Source organism: Propithecus coquereli, unplaced genomic scaffold (genome assembly GCF_000956105.1).
Source record: "Propithecus coquereli isolate 6110/MARCELLA unplaced genomic scaffold, Pcoq_1.0 Scaffold295, whole genome shotgun sequence".
Taxonomy (NCBI): Eukaryota; Metazoa; Chordata; class Mammalia; order Primates; family Indriidae; genus Propithecus; species Propithecus coquereli.
The window spans coordinates 1,833,877-1,857,704 of record NW_012148563.1 but is presented as its reverse complement, the minus strand read 5'-3'; the positions used below and the strand labels follow the sequence as shown (position 1 = coordinate 1,857,704).

Here is a 23,828-nt window from a genome sequence, read left to right as displayed (position 1 = left end):
TTTAAAACTCAGGCACCTTTTGATGATTGCGATTCGGCAACATTCTAAAATGACTTTGTTTCCCATTAATCACAATATCAATATACACTTCTGTCTACACAGATACAGACATGGATTCCAGGCCTGGGCATCTCCTGAGGTCTGCTACCTGAGAGCTGGGGGCTGTCACTCCACCCTCTTCCCTTGGTCCAGGTGAGCTGGGCTTTCTGATGAACAGAAGGTCCCCAGCGGGTGGCCAAAGGGCTGGCAGGGTATGGCTCTCGCACAAGCTCATGCTGACGGCTGGACTTGGGTACTTCTCTAATCAAGATGGTTGGAATTTAAATTAAAGGGCAAAAATATTTTAATAAAAGGCCCAGTAGGAGGTAAAGAAAAATGCCCACTCATTTACTATTCTTGCAACTACAGTAGAAATTAACTGTGTGTCAAAGCATAACTTAGAGGAAGATGCCTGTCGGGCACCAGCTCTGGCCTGTCGAGTGGCAGGGGTGGTGAGCCCAGCATATTTCCCTGGAGAGGTGGGCAGCAGAGGGGTCTTCACCTCGGTGCGGGCGTCGAGCAGTTGCTCTGCCAGCAGGAGCTATGAGTTGTTAACTACGGGGAGCTAAATGACGATGGCTGCTACTAATCGTCCACTGAATAATGAAACTGACACACTGATAAAAGATTTCAATCTTGACAAAAATGATTTATCGTAGCTCAGTTTACTGGCACTGCTGTTTGGGTGACAAACGGTTGGCAAGCCTCCAGTTAATCTCCGAACACCCGAGCCCGCCGTGGCAGCTTCGACTCGCACGCGCACACCGTGAGCAACAGCTGGTAACGCCACACTCGGGCCGTGAGGGCTGAGAGCTGGGATTTGATCAAGGCTGGTCTCCAAATCCACTTGCACAGTGGATTTTTTTTGGCAGTGGGTGAGGGAGAGAAGAGCCAGAGGTAAGAAAGAAAGAGGACCACTACCACCACTGCCACCACCACCGCCACCGCCACTGTCACCACCACCGCCATCACTGTCACCACCACCACCACTACCGCCGCCACCACTACAGCCACCACTACCACCACCGCCGCCGCCACCACTACCGCCACCGCCACCACCACCGTCACCACCGCCACCACTACCACTACTGCCGCCACCGCTGCCACCACCACCGGCACCGCTGCCACCACCACTGTCACCGCCACCACTACCACTACTGCCGCCACCACCGCCACCGCCACCACCACCGCCACTACCGCCGCCACCACTACCACCACCACTGCCACCACCACCAAAGACACTGAGGCCGCAGCTTGCAGTCAGGCATCCAGAACATGGTCCTAAGACAGAGAAAAAGAATGACCAACAGAATCAAAGCAGAAATGACTCTGTATGGCTTACAGATTTTCTTGATGGCAAAATCTGACCTTCTGCACCAAGTGCCCGTGGAGGGCGTCCGTCAGACCGCAGTGCACGGTGGCTGTGCACGGCACATCTACCCTCCACCCATGATGCACAGAGCGTATTTCTTCTTTAAGTAGACCTTTTTACTGTGGGAGTGTGGTGGGTAGTGTAGCTTTAAGTAAATTAAAGACTTATTTATAAGCAATACTCCAAATAACACATTTCCTACTGTGGTATTATATGTTGGATCTTATTCTAGTTTTGGTTTAAAAAAGAAATCAATTAAATTCATCCTGCTCTTCCCCTGGGAAGTTGACGCAATGTGGAAACCAAAACAACTTGGCATTTGAGCTCTTTATTCTTGTGTGGTTCATAGGCCATCGGGTTGGGGGTGGGGGAGAAGTCAGGATTAAATAAGATAATGCACGGGTGCAGTTAGGATACGGGTCGGTAGAAAGTAAACTCTCCATGTATACTAGCTAGGATGATGACGGTAAGGACCTACTTTTCAACGTTCAAAACAGAAAGGAACAACCTACTCACACTACTGTTGTATCAACAGGTGGATTCAAGACACACACAAGGTGTGCCCCATAAACTACGTTGTCTTCAACCACTGTTATACGGCACGAAAATGACAGGGAACACCCCTAAATGTAACCAACTTTCAGGCACGCGTAAAGCACAGGTATGGGAAAAGAATGTTAAATACGATGGATTTCCAACAAAAATGGATTTAGGCGCTCTCTAAGATTATGATGTTTTGCTGACATGAGAAAATGAAGCTACGTGGTTATTAAAAAGGACACGTGGAAACCGTGTCACATAACTCTGGAGATATGTAAACGGTGTCTTAGCTCGAGTCAGGCGTTCTAGAGCAACTAGAGGCTGGGGAGCAGGTATCTGGTTGGGGTTCCAGGAAGGTGTCCGCACTAGAGCAGTCCTGTGTTGCAGCATTAAGGGTCATCGTAACTGTCTGAGCTGAAAACGCCACCTAGGACTTACATACCTACAGACATTTGGAATATTTTGGGTTTCCATATTAGTAAAATCCCACTTGTTCACTCATTCTTTCCCAAATGTGAGGTGAGGAGGTTTCAGGACGCTGGGTAAGTAACGAAAACACTATTCTTCAGTGGCCCCAACATTCCCCAAAGTGTGTTTGAGAACACAACAGTGCAAACCGGCAAACCAGTTTGGTAACAACGAGTTTAAGTAAGGAAAACGAGTGCTGTTTTTAATGGAGAGCTTCTCAGAGCCTTTAGTTTGGTAACGTGCATCTCAAGCTCCAAGAGAGAGACAGACTACGCAGCATTCTCCAAACGTTTTCTTTGCGAGTACCTTGCCGGATTCGGCTTCCACGATGCAAACATCTGGGAACATTGGTTTTCATCACATAAAACCATACTTGTAGAAAAGAAATACATTGCAACTCCAGTGAGTGCCCCCATGTGGCCCCACAGAGGTACCTTCCTCCTCTGCTCTGAGAACTAGTATCCATCGAGCACACACCATGTGCGTGTCATGCCATGCCGGGCTTTCAGGGACATCAGGATGTATGAGACTAGTCTCTTGCTTTTTTGGGCTTTCGGTCTAGTTGAAAGGTAAAGAAAAACCCAAGCGAAATGTTTCAAACAATTATAGCACGTCATAATACAAGGCAGACCAGGCTGCCCCAAGGCAGTAATTGTCAACCGCCCCTGCAAAGAAGAGTCAGGTGTTTTACCGTACAACTGTAAACAGTTGGATATCCTATCAATATTTAGGAAAACGAACTTCAGAAATTAATTAGAGCCTCTGCTAGAGTCATTTTCAGGCCACGCATATGAAAAAAATAATGCCTTAAAATAAAGTAGTTTTTCTTCACTTATAACGATAACTAACTTTTGTTACTATTTTACCAGGAGACTTTCGATGTGAGAGGGCGTCATGGTAGTGCAAAGACATTTCCAGTTTGACTATGTGGCCAGGCAGGCCCTCCAGCGTCCAGAGGAGGTGGAGGAGAGACGTGCGCAGGAAATCTACCGTCAGGAGGCTGAGATCAGCTCCAGTACAAAGGCCTTGGAGCGATGCACTGTTCCTGTGCGGAAACAGCCTGCCTGCCCCACAGGGCGAGGGCAGTTTGCACCCTCCACGGATGCCTGACATCCGGACTCGTCCCCAGGTGTGCGGGACCCTAGTGGCCGGGATAATCTGGGTGAATTGAAGAGTCACCTTAAAAATTTGGTCCAATGCCACTTAATGCATAATCTCTGACGATTATTGTCTTCAACATTCCAAAAGCACAATTTAACAAGTGATCTCTTATGTCAGAACACAATGATGTCCCCGAGCCTTTCTTAGGTAGGACAATAAAATCTGTAAATATATTGCATGTAATTTGGCTCCCAGGAACAATACTTTGGTATACACGAATTGAATCCCAAGACAGGAATTAGTGGCAGGCTCTGTCCCTACATGGAGAGTCCGGCACTGCCCTGCGCCAGGCCCCGTCCTACGCATGCGCGTAGCGTAGCACAGGAGCTCACTGAACCAGACAGCAGTCCTGGGAGGGACAGAACTCCCAGTTTATAGCCAAGAGCACTGAGACAGGAGAAAGTGAGGAGCTCACCCAGGCCACCCCGCTGGTAAGAAGTGAAGCTGCAATCAACTCCGGAAAGCCTGGCGACCCCGCCATGTGCCCAGCCACCCTGCCTCTAGCTGGCTAATTTCCTGCTGCCATCACAACTTTTGTCCACTCCTGGCCACCTGCCTGGGATTTGCCACGTCCTGAGGACAGAGGAGATACCAGGTGAGCAGAGTCCCACTGGACCCTGAGAGATGAGAGAGAAATCCGGACATCCGCACGGCTGGGCACTTCGCTTTCATGGACGGCAGGATTCCAGGCATTTTTTAAAAGTCTGAATCTGTGGAGAACCTTTCCTTTCTTTTTTTTTTTTTTCCCTGACTCACAATTCAAGAAGACATTACAGGAGACAATCAGAGGTAAAAAGAACATTTTCTAAAGTCGGAGCAATGAGAAGAAATAAAACCCTTACAAGAAATATTTCAGCAAAAGAGAAATTTCTTCTTCTTCATTAGAATCGGGAACTGCAGAAGGAAATGCCTTAATTACCCATGAAGCAAGATAACCTTACGTGATTGCCTTCATTTTAAGAGTACACTAGTAAGGAGAATACCCAGCAATAAATATTCGTGTCTTTTCCCAATTTTTGGAAAATTCCGATGCCATTCATCAACCTTTGAGAATAATTCTATATGGAATGAAATTATTAAAACCTTTTTTGTATTTCACCTTCACTTTTTTTTTTTTTAAAGAGTCGGCGTCTCACGATGTTGTCCCTCCTCCCTCAGCCGGTGGAGCAGCCCTTCTTCCCCTTAAACTGTCAGAGTGATACCCATAAAAACATCCATTTTTCTTTAGCATCCCTTTGTATTGGATGGTTCTCTGGACCCCTTTTTCAGACTATACAATTTTCTGATTCATCATGCTGCTTGGATATAATAAATCCTCTAGATACTGGAATATAATTATACGTGGAGAACAAGCTAGAAGATATTGAAATACTTTTATGCTGACCCTTCTAAATTAAAGGATGAAGAAATAAGAAATAATAATTCTTCAAAAATAAAATACAATGTTCCTCCAGTTGTATTACCAGAGAACAATTACAACACAGAAATCAAGGTAAAAGTCGGCTTGTTTTTAACAACACAGGAGAACATAAATGAGCGTATAGCACACGACACTGACTACGGACGAGAGCCAGGTATGCTGTGGCCATCACAACTACAGTGAAAACACAGTTCCCCTGGCAGGAAGGTGCCCACCTGGCCGCGGCCTCGCCTCTTCGGGGTCTCTGCTCCAGGCTCTCCTCGGTAAGCCCTTCCTGGCCGCCTGTGCAGAAAATCGCCTTGTCCACCCTGGTGGTCCCAAGTCCGCCCACTCTGCTTTATTTTGTTCTACTGCATTGATCACGATCTGACCTATGTGTATATTTTCTTACTATATTTTTGGCAAATTATATTTTCCAAAAATGGCCATGGCAATATTTCAGGTCCACACGTTCTTCTAGAACCCTGCCACTCTCCATCAAGAGGCAGAATCTACTGCTGCTGCCCTGCATCCTAGGTGGACTCGGTGACTGTGTTGACTACAGGTGGGGTGAACTGACACCTCCTCAGAGCCAGGTCACAGAGGAAACATAACTACCACCCAGCTCTGTGTCTCCCTCACGCGATGCCTACCCTGGGAGCTCAGCCACCAGGTTGGAAGGAAGCCCCAGCCACATGCGGAGGTCGGCTGCAGGTGTTTAGGGCGACGGCCCCAGCTAAGGTCCCACCCCACAGGCAGCCCCAGTACTCAGACACCTGAGTGAGTGACTGAGACTCTACAGGCTGCCAGCTTGTGGCTTCTGAATCTTCCAGGGGAGGCTGCGGATATCATGAAGCAGACAGAAGCCTTCCCAGCTGTGCCGTCCCAATTCCTGGCCCACAGAGGCTGTGAGGAACATCTCTGGGGGAGCTCTGCTCTAGAGGGCAGACACATGCCTGCTGGTCTGCATGGCTGGACACAGCAGCACATGTCAGTGTAGAGGGATGGGTGCTTTTTGAGGAGGACGACTTATCTTGAAAGCAGCAGCTACTATTCAAATAGTACCTTTGGTATCTTGTTTAACACAACAGGTAATATTTGAGCTTTCATTGTCTGAAATTTGATTTAAACCAATAAAACAGCCTGGGTACAGTGGCTCATGTCTATAATACCAGCACTTTGGGAGGCTGAGCTGGGAGGATCACTTGAGGCCAGGAGTTTGCAATCAGTCTCAGCAACAGGGTGAGACCCCATCTCTATCCATCAAAAAAATAAAAATATCAGCCAGGCGTGGTGGCGCACACCTGTAGTACTAGCTACTTGGGAGGCTGAGCCAGGAGGATCGTTTGAGCCCAGGAATTTGAGGTTGCAGTGAGCTATGATCACACTCCATTGCTCTTGAGCCTGTGTGAGACCCTGTCTCAAAACAACAACAAAAAAGGGTAGGAAAAACATAAAAAGGTCATGACAGATGAGGAATCCTATGGTGGAAGCCTTGGGCAATGTAAGCCCAGCTTCTGGGGCTTCAAGCCCTTGGCCCTGCTGGTTTTGTCTACAGTCCTAGTTGACCTTAACCCAAACCACTGGATCCTAACCCTGGCTGTACAATTCAATCCCCTGGTGCTCAGGCCCCCGAGGCCAAATAAATCCACATGTCAGTTTTAAATCAGTGATTTAAAAATTGTCCCAGGAGCTGGCCAGCCAGCCGCTCCCTCACTCTCTCCTCATTCTCCTCTGGGCCAGAGGAGGCACTGGCTCCCCTTCTCCGCCTGTCCCTCCCGATGAGTGGCTGATCTGACCCTGGCACTCTCCGGCTTCTCCTGCAGGGACTGACAGCTTGCCAGCGTCTTCTGTCCTCCCTGGCCACCCCCGGTCCTCCCTCCCCCTCAGGGCTGCTGGACTCACTGTTCTTCCTCCAACCTCCTCCCAGGAGCCGGCGCAGCCTAACTCTCCGGATCCCTCCAGTTTCTCCCACATCTTCCTGGATGGCCCCAAGCTCCGCGCGCAGCATCACGTCCTCCTTCCACGCAGGCAGCCCTCAGCCACACCGCCACCGTGCCCGCGACAAACTCTCCCTCCAGCCCAGCTCGTCCCCACACCCATCACTGCTGAGCTGAGGACAGTCCTGATGTCTTCTTTGGCTCTGCTCTTCTTCCACCCATGGTACCAGCTGGGAGCAGGTCTCAGGAACCAGGATTTTACTCAGGACATCCTTGCTTGCAAAGTCCCCGGAAGGGCTGAGGAACTTGGTGAAGCCACATGCAGCACTGGTGACACACTCCTCCTGGACCGCAAGGCCTGGTGGGCGGTGCTGTCCCCAGCTCCCCTGGCAACGCACAGTGGTGTCCCCTGAGTAGGGCACAGCCAATGATATCAGCTTGAGTCAAAAATACCTAAATTTCAAGGAAGAAGGAAGGACCCGGAAGTTACGAGTCATGAAGATTTAGTGTTTTCCACGTCTTGGATGATAATAACCCTACAGCACTATCTGAGGGACGTCCCCAGGGGATGCAAACTCTTAGGAACAGGAAAATGAGAAAAACTCTACAATTGTCAGCCAAGGAAGCCACGGAACGTGGTCATGGTGATTGCACGTGTTCCTCGGGAGACCCACGCTAAAGCCTGTAGGACCCCAGGCAAAGACGCACAGGCACGAGAGGACCGCCACCACCTGGGCAGAGCAGTGCTGACAACAAACCATCCTTTGGAAAATCATTTGGCTGATGAAAACTGGGGTAGCAACAGAGACACCCCATGTGGGAAATGTGTGCCTACCACAGCAAAAAGGCAGGGGTCCAGGGAAAGGAATACAAGTCGCAGATTCTGAAGTGAAATCTGGGAGCTCATCTTGGCCAAAGTGGAGTCGGCATAAAAAAGAAATAATAATCTCTTGTCTCTAAGATTCCATTTAGCCACTGGGCCACTCATTACTGGAAAGTTATAGAAAAATGCAAGTGTTTCAGAGACAATGGAAAAGCTGACCTCTGCAGACAAACTACAACAATGAGAAATGCCCATGTGCCCCGAATAAGCAACTAACGCTTGGGGAAAACAGTCGCGCACTGCAGAGAACGTTTACCCCCAAGTGTAGAAACCGCTTTCTGACGGGGAAGAGAACCTAATGACGGGAAGCTCTGAGGTGCACCTTAGGCAGGGTCCACGGCAGGGACCATCTTAGGCGACTGGTCCATGGCGGCAGGGACGGGGACTCAGTCGTCAGTCACATACCCATAAAAAGGAGTTTCAACTGAAAATATTTAGGACTTTTTGTTTTTATTTTTTGAAAAAGAAATTGTAGCATGTTTAGGTCACATATTTTTGTAACTAATAGGGAGCCTAAAAGTTGATTCGCTCAATTATAGGAGCCTCTTTGATTCCACATTATGGATGAGGAATAAGTGAATTCAGACAGTGGTGTAAGAAAGAGAGAATCCGGCGGTTCATCAAAAAGCTAAACACAGAACTACCACACGACCCGCAATTCCACTCCTAGGTCTGTACTCCAACAAGGACTCAAATAGACATGTGTGTGCCAGTGTTCACTGCAGCATCATTCACAGTAGCCCGAAGGTGGAAATAATCCCAGTGTCCACCAATAGATAAATAAACAAAATGTGTTAAATCCACACGATGGAACACTATTCAGCCATGAAAAGGAAGGGCGTCCACATGCGACACTGTGCTGATAAAGGAAGCCAGGCACAAAAGCACAAACACGGTGTGATGTTACTTATGCGAAATGCCCAGACTGGCACGTTCGCAGACAGAAAGTAGATTAGAGGTTGCAGTGGCTGGGAGAAAACGAGATTGGGAAGTTAATTCCTGTTTGGTGGGATGAGAATGTTTCGAAAGTAAATAGTAGTGATGGTTGTACAACGCTGTGAACGTGTGAATATAATTAATGCCACTGAACTGTACCCTAAAACACGGCTAAAATGGCAAATGTTATGTTATATACAGTCAAAAGTTGCTCAATGACAGGGATAGTTCTGAGAAATGCATCTTCAGGCAATTTCATCATTGTGTGAACATCACAGAGTGTACTCGCACAAACGAGATGGCATGGTCCACTGCTCCTACACCACAGCTACACACCTGTACAGCGCGTCACTGGACTGAATGCTGCCGACAGCGGTGACACGGTGGTTCGGTGTTTGTGCATCTAAACTTACCTAAGGTACAGTACGAGCACTTACAATCTCATGGGACCACCATCATATACGTGGCCATCTTTGAAAGATCTTTATGTGGTGCATGACTGTATTTTGCCACAATAAAAAAGCTCAAAAAAGAAAAAAAAAATAAGGAAAGAGAATAAGAAAGTGAGAAAAAGAAGATGAAGGTATGGATGGGAAAAGAAGGAAAGAGAAAATAAGAGAAAGTCTTAGAGAAAAAAGGAGAACCAAAGAGGAAGACAGAATGAGGAAAGGGGCCAGGTCTCGGGGAGCGGAAGGAGGACCCACGCTGGAGGGGAGGCACCCACGCGAAGCAGGGGCTGAGCGGGAGCGGAAGGCCAGGCAGGCACCTGCCTTGCCCCCAGAGCACTGCCCCGGTGGACGCCCGCCCAGCCCTGCGCCCTGCAGCAGCCCTGGTGCCCCTGCCACACCAGCACCTGAGCTCCCGCTGCAGCCCTGCCCTCCCTGGGGTCACCCCCCAGCCCCAGCTCCCAGGAGACCCGATTCTGAGCAAATGGTCCTGCCGCAGCGAGCACCTTCACCCAGACCTGGACGGCTCACGGAATATTCCATCAAGGTCACACAGTGTAGTCATCGATCTTGACAGTGTGGAGCCATATTTCGAAATACTTTTTAGGGGTTACGACAAAAATTAAAGCAAGGATTACATTTGGCCTATAAATTAATAGGTTTCAAGTCCTGTTTTAAAACTCTTTAAGTAAAACAACTTTGAAAAAACAGCTCTCCTGGGCAAACTCAGCTGCTTAGCTGGCAATAGTAAATAGAAGGTAACAAGTCATTTTTGATAGTAACATGTTATTTTTTTATTTAAAAAAATTTTTTTTTCAATACAGGGTCTTGCTCTGTTGCCCAAGCTCACTACAACCGCCAACTCCCAGGCTCAAGTGATGCTTCTGCCTCAGCCTCCCAGGTAGCTGGGACTACAGGTACACCACCAACATGACTGGCTAATTTTTCTATTTTTTCATAGAGAGAGAGTCTCACTATTTCCCAGGATGGTCTCGAACTCCTGAGCTCAAACAATCCGCCCACCTCGGCCTCCCAGAGTGCTAGGATTACAGGCGTGAGCCACTGCGCCCGGCCACTGTGTCATTTTAATCTTCAAATGTCCAGAATGAAAGAAAATTAATTACATTCTGGAACCACCCAGGGTAAGATAGTGCCAGTGAGGCCCAACCCCACTCTGTCCCTTCCCTATGTCTGGGACAGCAGAGGAGGGCGAGGGAGGTTGAGAACACCTACCTCCAGCAGTCCCCTAGAACCAATGACAATTACAGGTTATGTTCACCATTTGAAAGTTGTCCAAGAAAACTGCTTCAAACCACCACACTACAATGGTGGCTCCCAGTAATCCGAGTGAGTGACCAAGATTCGTGCGGGCAGATGAAGGCTTCCCTCCCTCCTCCCACCCTAGCTGTGGTCTTCCCAGCTGATGTTCCCTCGTGTCAGGGATCAAGTCATGTTGGGGGGAGGGTCAATAAACTTACAGATCTTAACTTGTTTAATTACTTGGCCTGTTCAGGATAATTACATGTTAATTATGAGAGTTATTCTGCATTCACTGATGAAACTGTTTCTTCAAGTTCACTGACTCTTTGATTCTCTTTAAATGTGAGAAATGGATTTACATGTTCAGGTAAAATTACCAGGCTGTAAACAGATCATCATTATATGTGCCAGCCTTCTACGATTATAGCCTTTCAAACGTTGATCATTTGTTAACTGTGGGTTTGATATTTTCCAAGTGTTGTAAGAATACATTCTGTCAATCTGTTGAAGCACAGCCATGGGTAAAACATCAAAACATTTTATGGTTTGAACATTAACTTATTAAAATTAAGAAATATCCTTTGGATAACCTATTATAAAATTCTTTATTTTATATAAACTTAGTCCACAGGAAAAGTCCTAGACAAGCCAATATTTGGAGCCACGATCAATGAAAAGACAAACACAACGTTGCAAGGGAGGAAGGTCACCATGGGGACATGTGACAGTGCCCCTTGCTGGATGGAGGCTGGATCTGCCGCTTCTAGTGTCTGTGGCCTGAGCAAGCTAGTTGAACTTGATGGCCCTCAGCTTCCTCAGTTGTAAAAATGGGGATGAGGCATCGCCCTCACAAGAACGCAAAGTGTCTAATCACAGAGCCTGACACGCAGCAAGGGTCAGCACCTGGTGGCAATATCATTGCTAATAGATGGTCTTAGTAATAGATTGGTTTCCTCTTTGAAAGAGGCATTGCTAAACCTAAAGTATGATAGAAAACATTTTATTTTCATGAAATTGAGAATAACAGCAACCTTGCATACAGTGTGCGTGTGTACGGAACACTAAGCTAGAAATTCCGGCTGGTTCTCTCAGGGCCTTTGGCAACCATGCCTACAGCAGACCAGGGTTTCTACAGAGCCAGCAGAAGGGGAGAAGTACTCCTATCTGCAGAAAGCAAGGAAGACCTGCACGAAAATCAAGTAAAAGAACAAATCTACCCACTTATTTAATTAGGAAGAGTCAAGTCAGGCTATTGAAACAGCCGCTGGAGAAATGCCAGGGCTGCCGTCCCTCGTGTCTGCTCCGTGGCTGGACGCCACCCCACCGCACGCTCTCGAGACAGATTTTCAGAAACATCTCACAGCTGTCACTTACTCTGGAGTGTCCAGTTCCTCAGCCTTGCACACAATGGCAAAAAAGAAAGAACTTTGAAATTTTCCTATCTAATGATTCTCAGTCCTAGAAGAAAAGAATCTGAGTGTAGCAAGAGGAAGTAAAAATCTTGGTTTCTAACAGTTTTCTCTTACACATATTGTTATTTGCTTAAATGCCTGATCTTTATAACGGGCAGTATCATGCACAGACACCATTCTGGGAGGAAAGAGCCCATCCTCTCAAATGTCTAAACTTCGACACCAAGGGTAGGAAGCAGACAAGGGGACGAGCTCTGAGGTGACAGTCCCTGGGGGTGTACGGCGGCAGCGTGAGCCCGACCCCAGCAACGCTGACACGTGCTCCACATCACTTAAGGTCGGAAGAATTCACTGTTTTCCTGCAGATGAAAATACCTTTAGATAATTAAAGCTTTTTTGCCAAGACAGAAACTAGCCGGCAGATCTCTTCAAAGCTCGGAGCGTCCACCGGATAATCTGGGAATCTGAACACGGCGGCCACATCATTGAACCTGTCCACGACGCTCAACATGTGCGCTCAGCGGCAAATGCGGTGAGATATCTTAAATATTATCAAACATTATATCATTAAATAGAAATTAGACGGAAACAAGAGGAACCTAAAAATCGACTAGGAGTCCGGATGCTCTCGATGGCTGATACGTCCATTTTTCACCTGAAGCCCTCTCCAAATGCGGTTTTGCCATTAAGCAAAACCCAAAGAAAGGTAATCAATTCCAACTAAAAAGCACTTATCCCGGATGACGGTGTGCAAGGCACTTCAAACCCCTGGCCGCCTGCCAAAACCCAGACAACAGCCATCAATGTTTCTGACTATCCGAGGAGCACAGGGGCCATGCATAATTGACTAGAAGATGGGCTAAAACTGTGCCCAATCAGTGTGTGATCAAAAACGCGTGGAATATTCGGCGCCACTTGATTACACGGAGGTTCGTCCTTTCACTCTCCTCATGAAATCTCTTCAAGGTCCACAGTACTGTAATAAGATCATTACTGTCAAGCGGTACGAATCGCAGGCAATGAGTCTTGGGATGGGGAGTCATACTTCACAAGCTCCCCTGGTTTCTCTCTCTCTCTTTTTTTTTTTTTTGTATTTTACTGCATGTAGAGGCAGCAAGGCGACGAGGTGGCAGATAATGATCACATCACTGTGTGGCAACTAGAAAGGCACTTTTAAGAAAAAGCAGAGAGAAATCAGCTTAAGAGAAAACTAAAACATTTTCCCTTTGCTTTTTTTCCCCCTTAAAAAAATTAAATAGAATTAAACTGTGTGCAGTAGGCACTTTTCATGAACTCTGATATAATGTCATTGAATTTAACCATTTGATAGATTTTCATATTGCAGCAAAGCCCATTACCCCACAGACAAATGGCCAATTTTCTCCACGTCCCACGTGCACAAGAGGCCCTTGTGAAGTTGTGCGCGTGTGCACGGCGATGCCTGCAGAGCACGCACCCCGGGCTTCACGCCCGGCGCCTCCTGTGTGTCTGAGATGAGCAAGGGGACTGGGAAGGCAGGAGGGGATGAGCAAAGATCGCTAAACAAACACACAGCCTTCATCTCAAACCACGCCTTCTCCGAGCACTAATAACACACCTCAATACAATGGGAGTGAGCCGGTAACCGCGAACAGCCCCGGCAGCCCGGAGGGTCGGACGTTTGATGAATACTGAAATCAGCAATGCAGGATTCAAATGGACGATGGCGGCTTGATCAACCACCACCCTCCTCCTTCCAACTTCCAACCGCCCCTAAAAATGCTCACTCCAGCTGGGCGCCGTGGCGTGCGTGTGCCTGTAGTCCCAGCTACTAAGGAGGCTGAGCGGGAGGGTTGTGAGTTCGAGTCCAGCGTGGGCAACATAGCAAGATCCCCACCTCTAAAAAACAAACCTCACTCCCCTCATCAAGAAAAAAAAAGGAAGAAAAGAAAAGAGAAAGCATATCAGTTTTAGAATGAACACAAAAACTGGGTTTACTGTATCTGAATTGAATGTCCACAAGTCCCAAAAAATTTCCGGAAAGATGTCCCTTTGTAACGCAGTCTGTTGTCTAGCCCTGTATGTTCCAACTGTCTGCAAAGCAGCTGAAGCAGAGAATTGTATCTTTTATTTGAATGATCGAGTGTGCATGCGCTTGCAAGAGAAAAAGAAATTTGTCTGCAAAGAAGCCCCATCACAACATCACAACAGGGCTCCTGAGAAAGGGGCCAAGATCGACCAGTGGAGGAACGCCTGCAGGGCAGTGGTGGGGAGCCATGGGCACGGCCCTGCTGTGCTGCAGAAACACAGGGGTGCGGAGGGAGGAGCAGCTCCCAGAGCTGCAGGACTGAGAGCCACCGGCCTGCGGATGGCTCCTCTGCAAGCCCCAGGCCCTGAAGCCCGTCCAGGTGGATGGCGCAGGTACAAAGTGAAACACAGACTTCCAAGTCCCAGAGGCCTGGTGGGGATCCTGAGCTCACCACTCGCCTGTTGGTCTTAGGAAAATACTCAACCTCTTCCCTCATTTGTGAATACAGAAACACCACCACTCACGTGCCAACACTACAGGGCTGTCTGAAGGATGCAATAAGATAACACACGTTTAAGAACAGTGAGCCAACCCTGGTTTCCATCCTTGTGTTTGATGACATATCCTAACACTGAATCCAAGGCCCAGGGAAGGACGAGTGGAGGGGAGAGAACAGTCTCGATCTGTGTAGTAGTTTCTGACCAAGGAGAGTGCATGAAATACTCTCCTTAGATGGCACAGGGTGGGTGGGTGGTGGCCACAGGCACATTAACTCCCAGGGACAGGAACAGAAAGTTCCATGGTCTTATGAGCTGAATGCTTATCTACCCCCCCACCCTATTCATGTGTTGAAGCCCTAAACAACAGTGTGATGGCATTTGGAGACTCGGCCTTTGGGAGTTATTAGGGTCAGAGGAGGTCATGATGGTGGGGCCCCTCTAATCGTCCCTCTCGTTCTTTGCATGCACACACCTTAGAAAGGCCATGTGAGGACATGGCAGGAAAAGGCCACCTGCAGGCCAGGAAGAGAGCCCTCACCAGGAGCGGACTTGGCCGGCACCGTGATCTTGGACTTGCTAGCCTACAGAGCCGTGAGCATACGTGTCTGCTGCTCGAGCCACCCAGGCTGTGGGATCTGGATGTAGCCTGCTAAGCCAAGAGGAAAGGTGTCTGCAATTTTATCTTGTCCTTTCTGTTTGCCAAGTTGCTTTCACGCAGACCAAGTTTTGTTTTCATCAACATCTCCTTTAGTTTTACATCTTTAGGAAGGGGCATGAAGTCTCTGCCGCATGTGTGATAAAACACTGCCCGGTTTCACCATTGCCAGGGTGGGGAGGAAAGACGAAGCACGCCTGGCCAGAGCGTGTGAAAATATAAACCTCCCAGGCATCTCTCCGGCCTGAAGCCCCCGGCCACACGTGTCCAACGGGGCCCACCAACATCTGAGGGCTGCCAAGGCCGAGACAAAACATCCTCATGCGTGAGACTCGGACACGGCACCACACCTTTCTCCTCAACGCTGTGTTTCGCTTTGCGCCCTGTACTTTCTGTGATAAAATACACGCGGCAGGGGCGAGTATAAAAAGCAGACGAGGATCAGAACAGTAAGGACGACACGAGTTGGGCAGCACTGGCCACCGGAGCCGGTTCCGTCTCAACAGCTTTCGACCCTGGTCTGAGTCAGCCACGATTTCATCGCCTACGTGATATTCAGAGACCCTGAGAGCTCTAACATTTTTAGGCCATCAAGAAAATGACTTCAAGACAGTTGCTAGACTCTCCTGAAAGTCAGCTGACTCAGGGTCCCCATGCGAGGCCGAATTCCGATCCCAGCGTGGAGGAAAGTGTGCTGTCCCACGTTCTCTGCGGATGGACGCCGGAGCCCGTGGGCAGCTTGTGCCGACCAAGCCGCGCCGGCAGGAAAAGCACCTCTGAGTACAGACAGTGTCGAGGTCCGTCACACACCTGTGTTGTAGGAAGGGGCCTTGCAAGAAGTCTGCATCTTCAAAGGTGAGTCTACGCTTCTGCAGGAGACCAGGGCGCTTGAACGCTTGTCCTGTTGCATCGGGATTTGCCTCGGACCCGGCCGGAGCGCTAAGCCACCTCGTAACGAGATTTATTTAGCCTGTACTCACTTTTTGGATTTCTTCCTGGAACAGCAGATACTTCATTCTCAGTATGAGATGTGAGTTTCCGTCCCCTCTTTGGAGTCTCCCTGAGAGGCTCTCAGGCAGCCAGGGCTCCCCGCACCAGCCTGCTACCCACCTGCCTTCTCTACGGGACCGTGGGCATCCTGAAGGCCGGGCCACCCAGTCGCTCTGACATGCAGAGCCAGGCACAGCTCCTGGCATGCAGTGGGTGCTCAATGCACTTTCACGGACCACAGTCTAACCCCTTTGGTTTGCGTGTACTCAAAAAAAAAAAAGAAACAACTACCAAAATCCTCTTCTTGTCCGTCGGTGCATCATGATGGGAATCCTCTGTTCCGGCTGCCCCTGCTGCCATCGACTCATCTTTGTTTATTTCCGACCTGCCGACTTCCACAAAGGATCTGAGAGCGCTGAGAGCTTGTGTGTGTTTGTGGCGGCCGGACTGTACACTGCAGGATGGCTTTTGAGTCAACTGTGCCTAATCTACAATGTCAATGTCTAGAGTAAACCCAGATCTACTCAATTTCAGCAAGTTCGTTCTCTTGGAAGCTGGAGTCACAACCTGAGCACTCACTCTCTTTGGGAAAGTGATCTGGTTTGTGGGGAGTGAGTCCGTCGGGATACATGGGGTCTCCCGTCACTGACGGCTCAAGGATGACAAAACCCAGACAGTTTCTTTGACACCCCCTGCGGAGTCAAAATTACTGCATTTTAGGTATATCTTTCAGGAAGATGTTCTGATACTTGGTTTTCCACATTCTCTATAATTAACTGCTCAAGGCAACTATTGAGATGTACAAACCAACTGTTCAATGATAAGGACGTTTAATTAAGAAGCCCTTATTGTATCAAAAATTCCTGTTGATTATGGAGTTTCTATGGAGCCATTTACAGAGACTTCTTTTTCAGGGTAGGGGCCAAAGTTAAAACAAGGAGTGGACATGTGGGCGCCAGTGGAATGTGCACAGATGAATGGAAGAAACCCGGGAGTGGCGAGTGACAGGGACAAGAGCACAATCAGCTCTCATAAATCTTCCTCCCCTGCCCCTCCAGCCACCTCCAAGTCATGCAGAATTAAATGAGAAAGCCCCTGAGGACAGGAAGTAAACCCTGAAGATGACAGTTCCTGGGCCATGACTTCTAACACACATGCACGTGTGCACCCTCACGTGCATACATGCTGACTGTGCCCACGGAGTGAGGAAAGATGAGAACCTCATGGGAGTAAGACACTTACGGCCTGGTTAGAGCCCAGACAAAAAAGCAAACACGCTGGCCTCTCAAGCATGGTGTGCAAAATCCCCAAATTACCCAAAGATGGCTTAAATTGCGTGACAGTCACACAATCGGATGGTTCCAGATTAACTGAGAGCTTGCATGCACCTACGTATTGCTTTTTTGTAATAATGAGTATGCAGGAAAGATAAAGCCTGTGCATTACGCATGCACAATTCTTTATTTTTTCTCCAAAGTATCTTCCAAAACATCAACTAATGAATAAAAAAATGTCCTAAGGTAAAAGGTAACTGATCAAGAATAGCAACATCTGTTTCTTAGTATCTAAGTGAAAATAAAACTCCATTTTGTGACTAATTAATTCACCACCACTGCTGTTTTAAGTTGTAAATAGACCACATTTAATGAAAAAGTGATGCCTTCTGCAGAGTTTTATTAAATAAGATAATCATTATGTCCTAGATCTGCAGAAAATTAAATTCTACCACAGGTTACCTTTCCCTAACGTTTACATTCAATGCGTTTTTGTCCTTCTTCTGAAGACCTATGCTTTTCTTAACTATTCTGCCTGACGTCCACGGTGTAGTTTCTCGTGTACGTCTCTTCTCCATATTAAGGCTCCACGTGTCTTGGGGAGAGACGGGAACTGAGTTCTATTTCCCAGTTCCTCCCATGAAGTGAAATACATCGTGCTTTCCCTGTGGTGGCTGCTTAATATTTGATGAAAGAATAAAATGATCCACAATTTCAGGTTCTCCTTTGAAAGGGGGAAGGAAGCCTAAATCCTGGGTGACCTTTACAACTCCGGAGTTAACAAAATTTGTCAACACTTCATTGCCTGCTGCCATCCGGGGCAGCTACCACGAGCAATTCATTTTCTGCCGAAACAGAGAGAGGGCCCTTGTGACTTACCATCCACAAGATAATCTTCCAATATCCACCAGGATCAACCACACAATGGTTTGGTAAAGACCCAGAATGAACAAGCAAAGGAACACGATGAGAGAGAGAAGATAAATTCCCCTCGGAGACCTTTAGAACAAAGCACCATGAACCCAGGTGGGGGAAAAAACACCAGGATTTCTGCATACCTTCTTATATAATAAGATTGGGCACATCCGGACTGGCCCTGCATTTTAAAAGAAAGATCTTTGCTACACAACTTCGAGATGTTATGAGCCATATAAAAGTCAGTGTCTTTACATGGAATCTCAGAAATATCAAGGAAGCTATTCAGTCTGCCCCACTCCTAGATTCAAAAGCCGCTCCACATACCTCAAAGACTTGCTTTTTGCCTGGTGGAAAGAGTTTGCGGTAGAGAATTAAGAGACAGTTCTGTCACCTACCAGCAACATGACCCTGGACAAGAAAGCCACTTAACCTCTCCCTACTTCAGCCTTTTCACTGGGGAAACAGGGAAATTAGCACTCGATGCAAACTTGCATGAATGTTAGAAAACTAACGAGAGCCACCGGATCCGGGGCCCCGGACTGGGACTGCAGGGACTGCTGCTTCATTTTAGCGACGACGACCTCAATACCGGACCCCGGATAAGAAGATACCCAGAAAGCACTGCAATTCAAAGACAATGCCAAAAGGTGACAAGTCATTAAAGATCTGGAAAACCCTCGCTGCCCAAGAGCTGTCCCTGGCACGCGTAATTAAACCTGGTCCTGCCAGGATTCCAGGGCCGTGGTGCCGCTACCCGAATTCCTCTACAAAGGCCCTACCAGTGCCGCACCACGGCGGGGCCGGGGTCACTCCCTCTCAGGGCAGCCCCGGTTCTTCGAGTTTTCCGTTTAAAACCTGAACAAAATCCATCTCCTTGAAGCGTCCACCATGTGTCCCTCTGAAACCACCTGTGCCAGCCGGACAAGCGAGGCCCGCACTGCGCCCGGTGGACCTTCCACTGCCCGGTCACCAGCAGCCCGGCCGTGGCTCGGGCCCTCACCACACTCCCTCCCGTGTCACCTCTGGTTCCCTACGTGGTGTGGGCTTCTGGCCCCGGCACCACTCTTCCTGGTCACATCTGAAACCCGCCCGCTGGTCCACAGTCGTCACCAAGCACAGCGCAGGTCCTCATTATGTAAGAGTGAGCTGGGACTGGCCGGATCCTCCAACATCTCCGTCCGTCATCAGACACGTGAGTCAGTCAAGCCACCACGTGGGAATCCAAGGTATTTCTACAGATAGGAAATTCTTCAGTCATAGTCTCTGCTTCTGTAATTGACTAGATTCATCCAATTCATTTTAAATTGTAAACATAAGAAAATGATCTCTTCAAGCGAGTTTCCGGCATCCTCTGCCGTCCAGTGCAGGATTTAGCTACTGTCCTTCCGCACAGAGAGCCACGACGACACGGCGGGATGAGGAGCCACGCAGCAGGAGACTGCACGGAAGGGGCGACTTCACCTCCGCGAGCCGCACTCAGCCTCCATGTGTGCGGGCGAGCGTTCGGGGTCTGAGCAGCACCCGCACTGACGTGCATTTTCCGCCTTTCCTTCCTGAACGAGCGCGCCCCAGACACGGAAACAGCTGGCGTCGGAGCCTCTGCGCTCGGCGGGAAGTCCAGGAAGACGTAGGACAGGCTCCTCGTCTGCGCAGCCAGGGGAGCACGGAAGTCCACTCAGGAAGCTCGGAGGGCTGCCGTGGCAGGCTCGGGTGGGGCCTCGGTGACAGCAGTGGGCAGCACACACCGCCCTCAAGAGCCTTCTGGCCTGTGCCTGTGAAACGTGAGCAGAGAGTCGGTGGCACAGACTTCCCCAGGCCTTTGAGCCACAAAGGCAGAGCGTGTCACGGCTGCTGCTGGCTCCGTCTCCGCCCTGGGAACAGGCTGTGCGGTCGCATCTGGGGCTCTCCGGCCCTTTGGCTTCTGGTTGGATGTGGTCGGGGCCGGTGGGGGGTGGAGGGGCAGCAGAAGACCAGAGTGGGGAGAGTGAGGTCAGGGTGCTTCCCTGGGGCCCCCACCCTCCAGGTCACCACGGCTGGATGTGTCCCCTTTTTGAGGTTCCCGGCCCCTGGGAGGCCTTCCCCAGACAGTGCCTCTCTCTCTGCCCTGTCATACCCCCGGGTTCCGCACCAGACCTGTGGCCTTTCCTGCACCTCTGCAGACAGTCCTGGTGGAGACTGTCCCCTGTGACCCAGCCTGAGGGCACCACTGAGTCCCTGGGACCCTGATTAGATCAGCTGACCTTCAACGGCATTTTACTTTCTTACACGCTAGAGAGATTTGAATCTGGTCATGTCTTCCAATAGGGTATGTCAAAGCTATAAAATTCAACTATGCTACAGACAACTTCTTTATATTAGTATCTGCAGCTGCGACTTTTCAGCACTCGGTCAAACAAGAACACACTGGTAGTGCGAGAGAAGCAGAAATATTTTCTTATCGTTAAGCGGTATCCTCAAAAAATAAAATATAAACAATTAGCTTTAATTTTAAGAACAGAATGTTTAATCTGGATGTTATATCTGCGGTCCCCAAACCCCGTGTGCAGAGCTCCCCCCACCCCATGGAAAAACTGTCTTCCATGAAACTTGGGGGGGGTCACAGCAAGAGGGGAGCGAGTGAAGCTCCGCCTGTATTCACAGCCGCTCCCCGTCGCTCGCGCCACCGCCTGAGCTCCGCCCTCGCCCTCCCCAACCGTCTTCCATGAAACCGGTCCCTGGTGCCAAGCAGGTTAGGGACCGCTGGTTTACATAATATACTTTCAAGTAATTAATGGTTAGTAAGACCATTAAAAATATTGTATATCATTGAATCTGAAATGACATGAATGGCAGGGGATGTTCTGATTCCAGAAGTGTTAAAATGTGGAGGAAAAATATCCCTTTGACACAACGAAATACAGAGCGTTTCACAAGAATGACTCATTTATAGTCCGACATGTAACTTTTCCGAGGGAAAAATGATACATTTTCTTTTTATGAAGAACTTATTGCTTATTTTCTACCCCCAGGATGTCACAGCCACGATGTCACGGAGCTCAGACTCTTAATCAGAGAGTGAGCGGCAGTTCCCTTCTGACCTTTGCCTTGAACTTCCGAACACGTCACCCACGTACGTGTCCACGCTGGAGACACTGCTGTGATTTCTAATTCGGGAGCTAGCACAGTGCCTGGAGTCTGCCTGTCTGTGGCGTCAGCACCGCAGCAGGAAGACTAACCAGGCCTTGAGTGACAGGCCCACGGCTGTTGCTCAGACAGGTCCTCCCTGCGGCAGCCTGGTGACACGCTATCACCCGGCCCCACACACAGTCCATTCACTCAGGAAGCAGACTCCAAACACCTCAGGAGTCCAAAACACTCACGGTCACTTCCCAAAGTTCCGTCAAACTCACTGTTGGCTCAATGTGACAGTGTGTGACCAGCTGCCAACTAAACATGCAAATGCCACCAATTTACAGGCAGGCTGCGCCTCGTCCACGCGCCTTACACGGTAGTCCGCAGGTAGGCAGGATGACTAAAATGTATACAGGTGTCAGAGGTGGACCTGGTAATCAGTTTCTACCAGGTTGTGTTTTTTAAAAAAAGTCACAGACATTAGCTGGAAACACATGACATCTACGAAAGACACACAGCTGTGAAAACGAGCACGTGGCCTTTCCCTAGAGGGAACCCCACCCCTCCCCTGCGTGTGCCGTGTGCGGTGTACAGGACACGCGCTGCCCACCCCGCAGACAGGCCGTGCCTCTGCCTGGTTCTGCCCCAGGCCTCGGGTCAGGGTGGGGTGAGGCTTTGTGGGCGTCTCATCCACGCTCAGCATTTGTGGCTAAATCCTTTCTCAGTGGGAAGGTCGGTGGCATGGGGGGGGGGGTGCTCTGACCCATGATCATTATTTTTCCACTACTGCTGATACAACAGAATCATCCTCATTTATCACAACACGAGAAAATCGGTTTTTATTAGCTAAACTTAGCAGGAAGCTTACGGGATGCGCTATGGAAGAAATGCGGAGGAGAAGGGCTTTCCTGGTGAGCCACACGGGGCTGAGCCTCGGCCTCCCCGTGATAAACACACCGCCGCCCGGGGCACCGGGGTATGGAAGTCACACTCACACACCACGCGCTCTGCTCCTTCCCGGCGAGCATGAGCACGGGGGTTACAGATGCGTCTCTGGACATCGGGAGGGAACAGGCCGCCTTCTCTAACGTGACCATCTTACAACTTGCAGTTTAAGTTCTGGACGACCAAACGAGCACAGTATTCGGAAAAAACGTGGCAGAAAGAGAGAAGGAAGAAGGACCTGAGTACTAAGGGTAGTTCCTGAGTACGTGGGACCCTCGCCGAGGCTACGCTCTCTCTATTGTTGGTCTCACAAGTAATAAGGCGTGTTATGACAGCAATGTCTTGAAATTTTAATTTTCCTTTGAAGTATTTCTTTGACTTGAGAGGTAAAATTAACGCGGTTAGTTTAACGTGGCGCGTGTGTGTGCAAGCGCACTTGCGTGTCGCCACGTGTATCCGTGGCATAAAACAGTAACTTCACTTAAGGAGCCACTTCAGAAAGATCACGTCCAGCCGGCACTGGGAATAAAAACTAAGAAAGGACTCGCCAAGTCCAAGGGGAACAAAGACAAACTGTGACAGCCGGAATATTAATAGAGCACACGAGACAAAAACAGGTGATGGGTATCAACAGAAGAGGCGTTTATCATAACACGCTGAAAAAGCCAGAATCGAGGCAGCTACCTTATTAAAGACTAGCCGATACCAGAGATGACTCCCAGGTTAGGAGTGGGGATGGTTTTTATCAGAGTAATATGACATGGCCCACCTCGCTGGCGTGGGCACTGTCAGCCCAGGTTGCCGAGGCCGGGCAAGACGACAGGAACTGATCAGGCCTATGACCGGAGACCAGCATCACCTCCGCCAGCGGCAATTGCCAGAGGTAGGAGGGATTTGGTTGTGTAATTTGAGAACCGGTCAGTGATGAGAGGGCCCCAAGGGCCCCTTGTGCCACTGTGCAAACAGAAGGCACATGAGGTGACCTGCATTACTGTGCATTCATGGTTCTAGGGGGTCTGGTTTCATGAATTTGAAAAATAAAAACCAACGTTCAGAAGTGTCGACTCTCACCCTGGGCGTCCCGGGAAACCTTACCTTCAGCAGTGCCGGAGAAACCGTCGGCCTTGAAGTTGCTGGTACTTTTCTTCCTTCGGTGCTTCTTTCTGTTGGCGTGCGGGGACGGGGGCGGGTCGAGCTTGGGGCTGGTGGTGCTGGAGATACTCGGGCTGGAGCAGACGGAGTCGCCCAGCCCCGTGTCTGTATCGGACCGGAAAAGGCAAAAGAATGCAAAGGGTGAGCACTTAGAAAGCAGACTTTGCAAAAACACCGAGGCAACGTTCCTCCGATACCACACGGCCCTGCAGGTGACGTGCTGTCGCGAGATGGCGGGACTGGCGACCACGCGCCCCTTTGCTCAAATGCCACCTGACAGTCAAACCAGCATTTACTTCTACAGCACCTTTTGCTACAGAGAATTTAAAATTCTCTACTTTGCATGACTGGAGTCTGGAGAAGGAAAGTGGTGAGTTTATGCTTTTTAGTTGTTTATTTTTCTGCTCCCATAATTCCCT

The 23,828-nt window shown here is 49.2% G+C and overlaps 1 protein-coding gene across 3 annotated transcripts in view; it reads right to left on the bottom strand.

Annotated features, from left to right (window-relative positions):
- The window catches only part of AGAP1 (ArfGAP with GTPase domain, ankyrin repeat and PH domain 1), a 544,117-nt gene that overhangs the window by 108,385 nt on the left and 411,904 nt on the right, over window positions 1–23,828 (bottom strand). For all 3 annotated transcript variants that reach the window (XM_012648855.1, XM_012648858.1, XM_012648856.1), the window contains one exon: window positions 23,353–23,514. In XM_012648855.1, coding sequence (XP_012504309.1) covers window positions 23,353–23,514 — 162 coding nt within the window. The remainder of the gene's footprint in view (window positions 1–23,352; window positions 23,515–23,828) is intronic.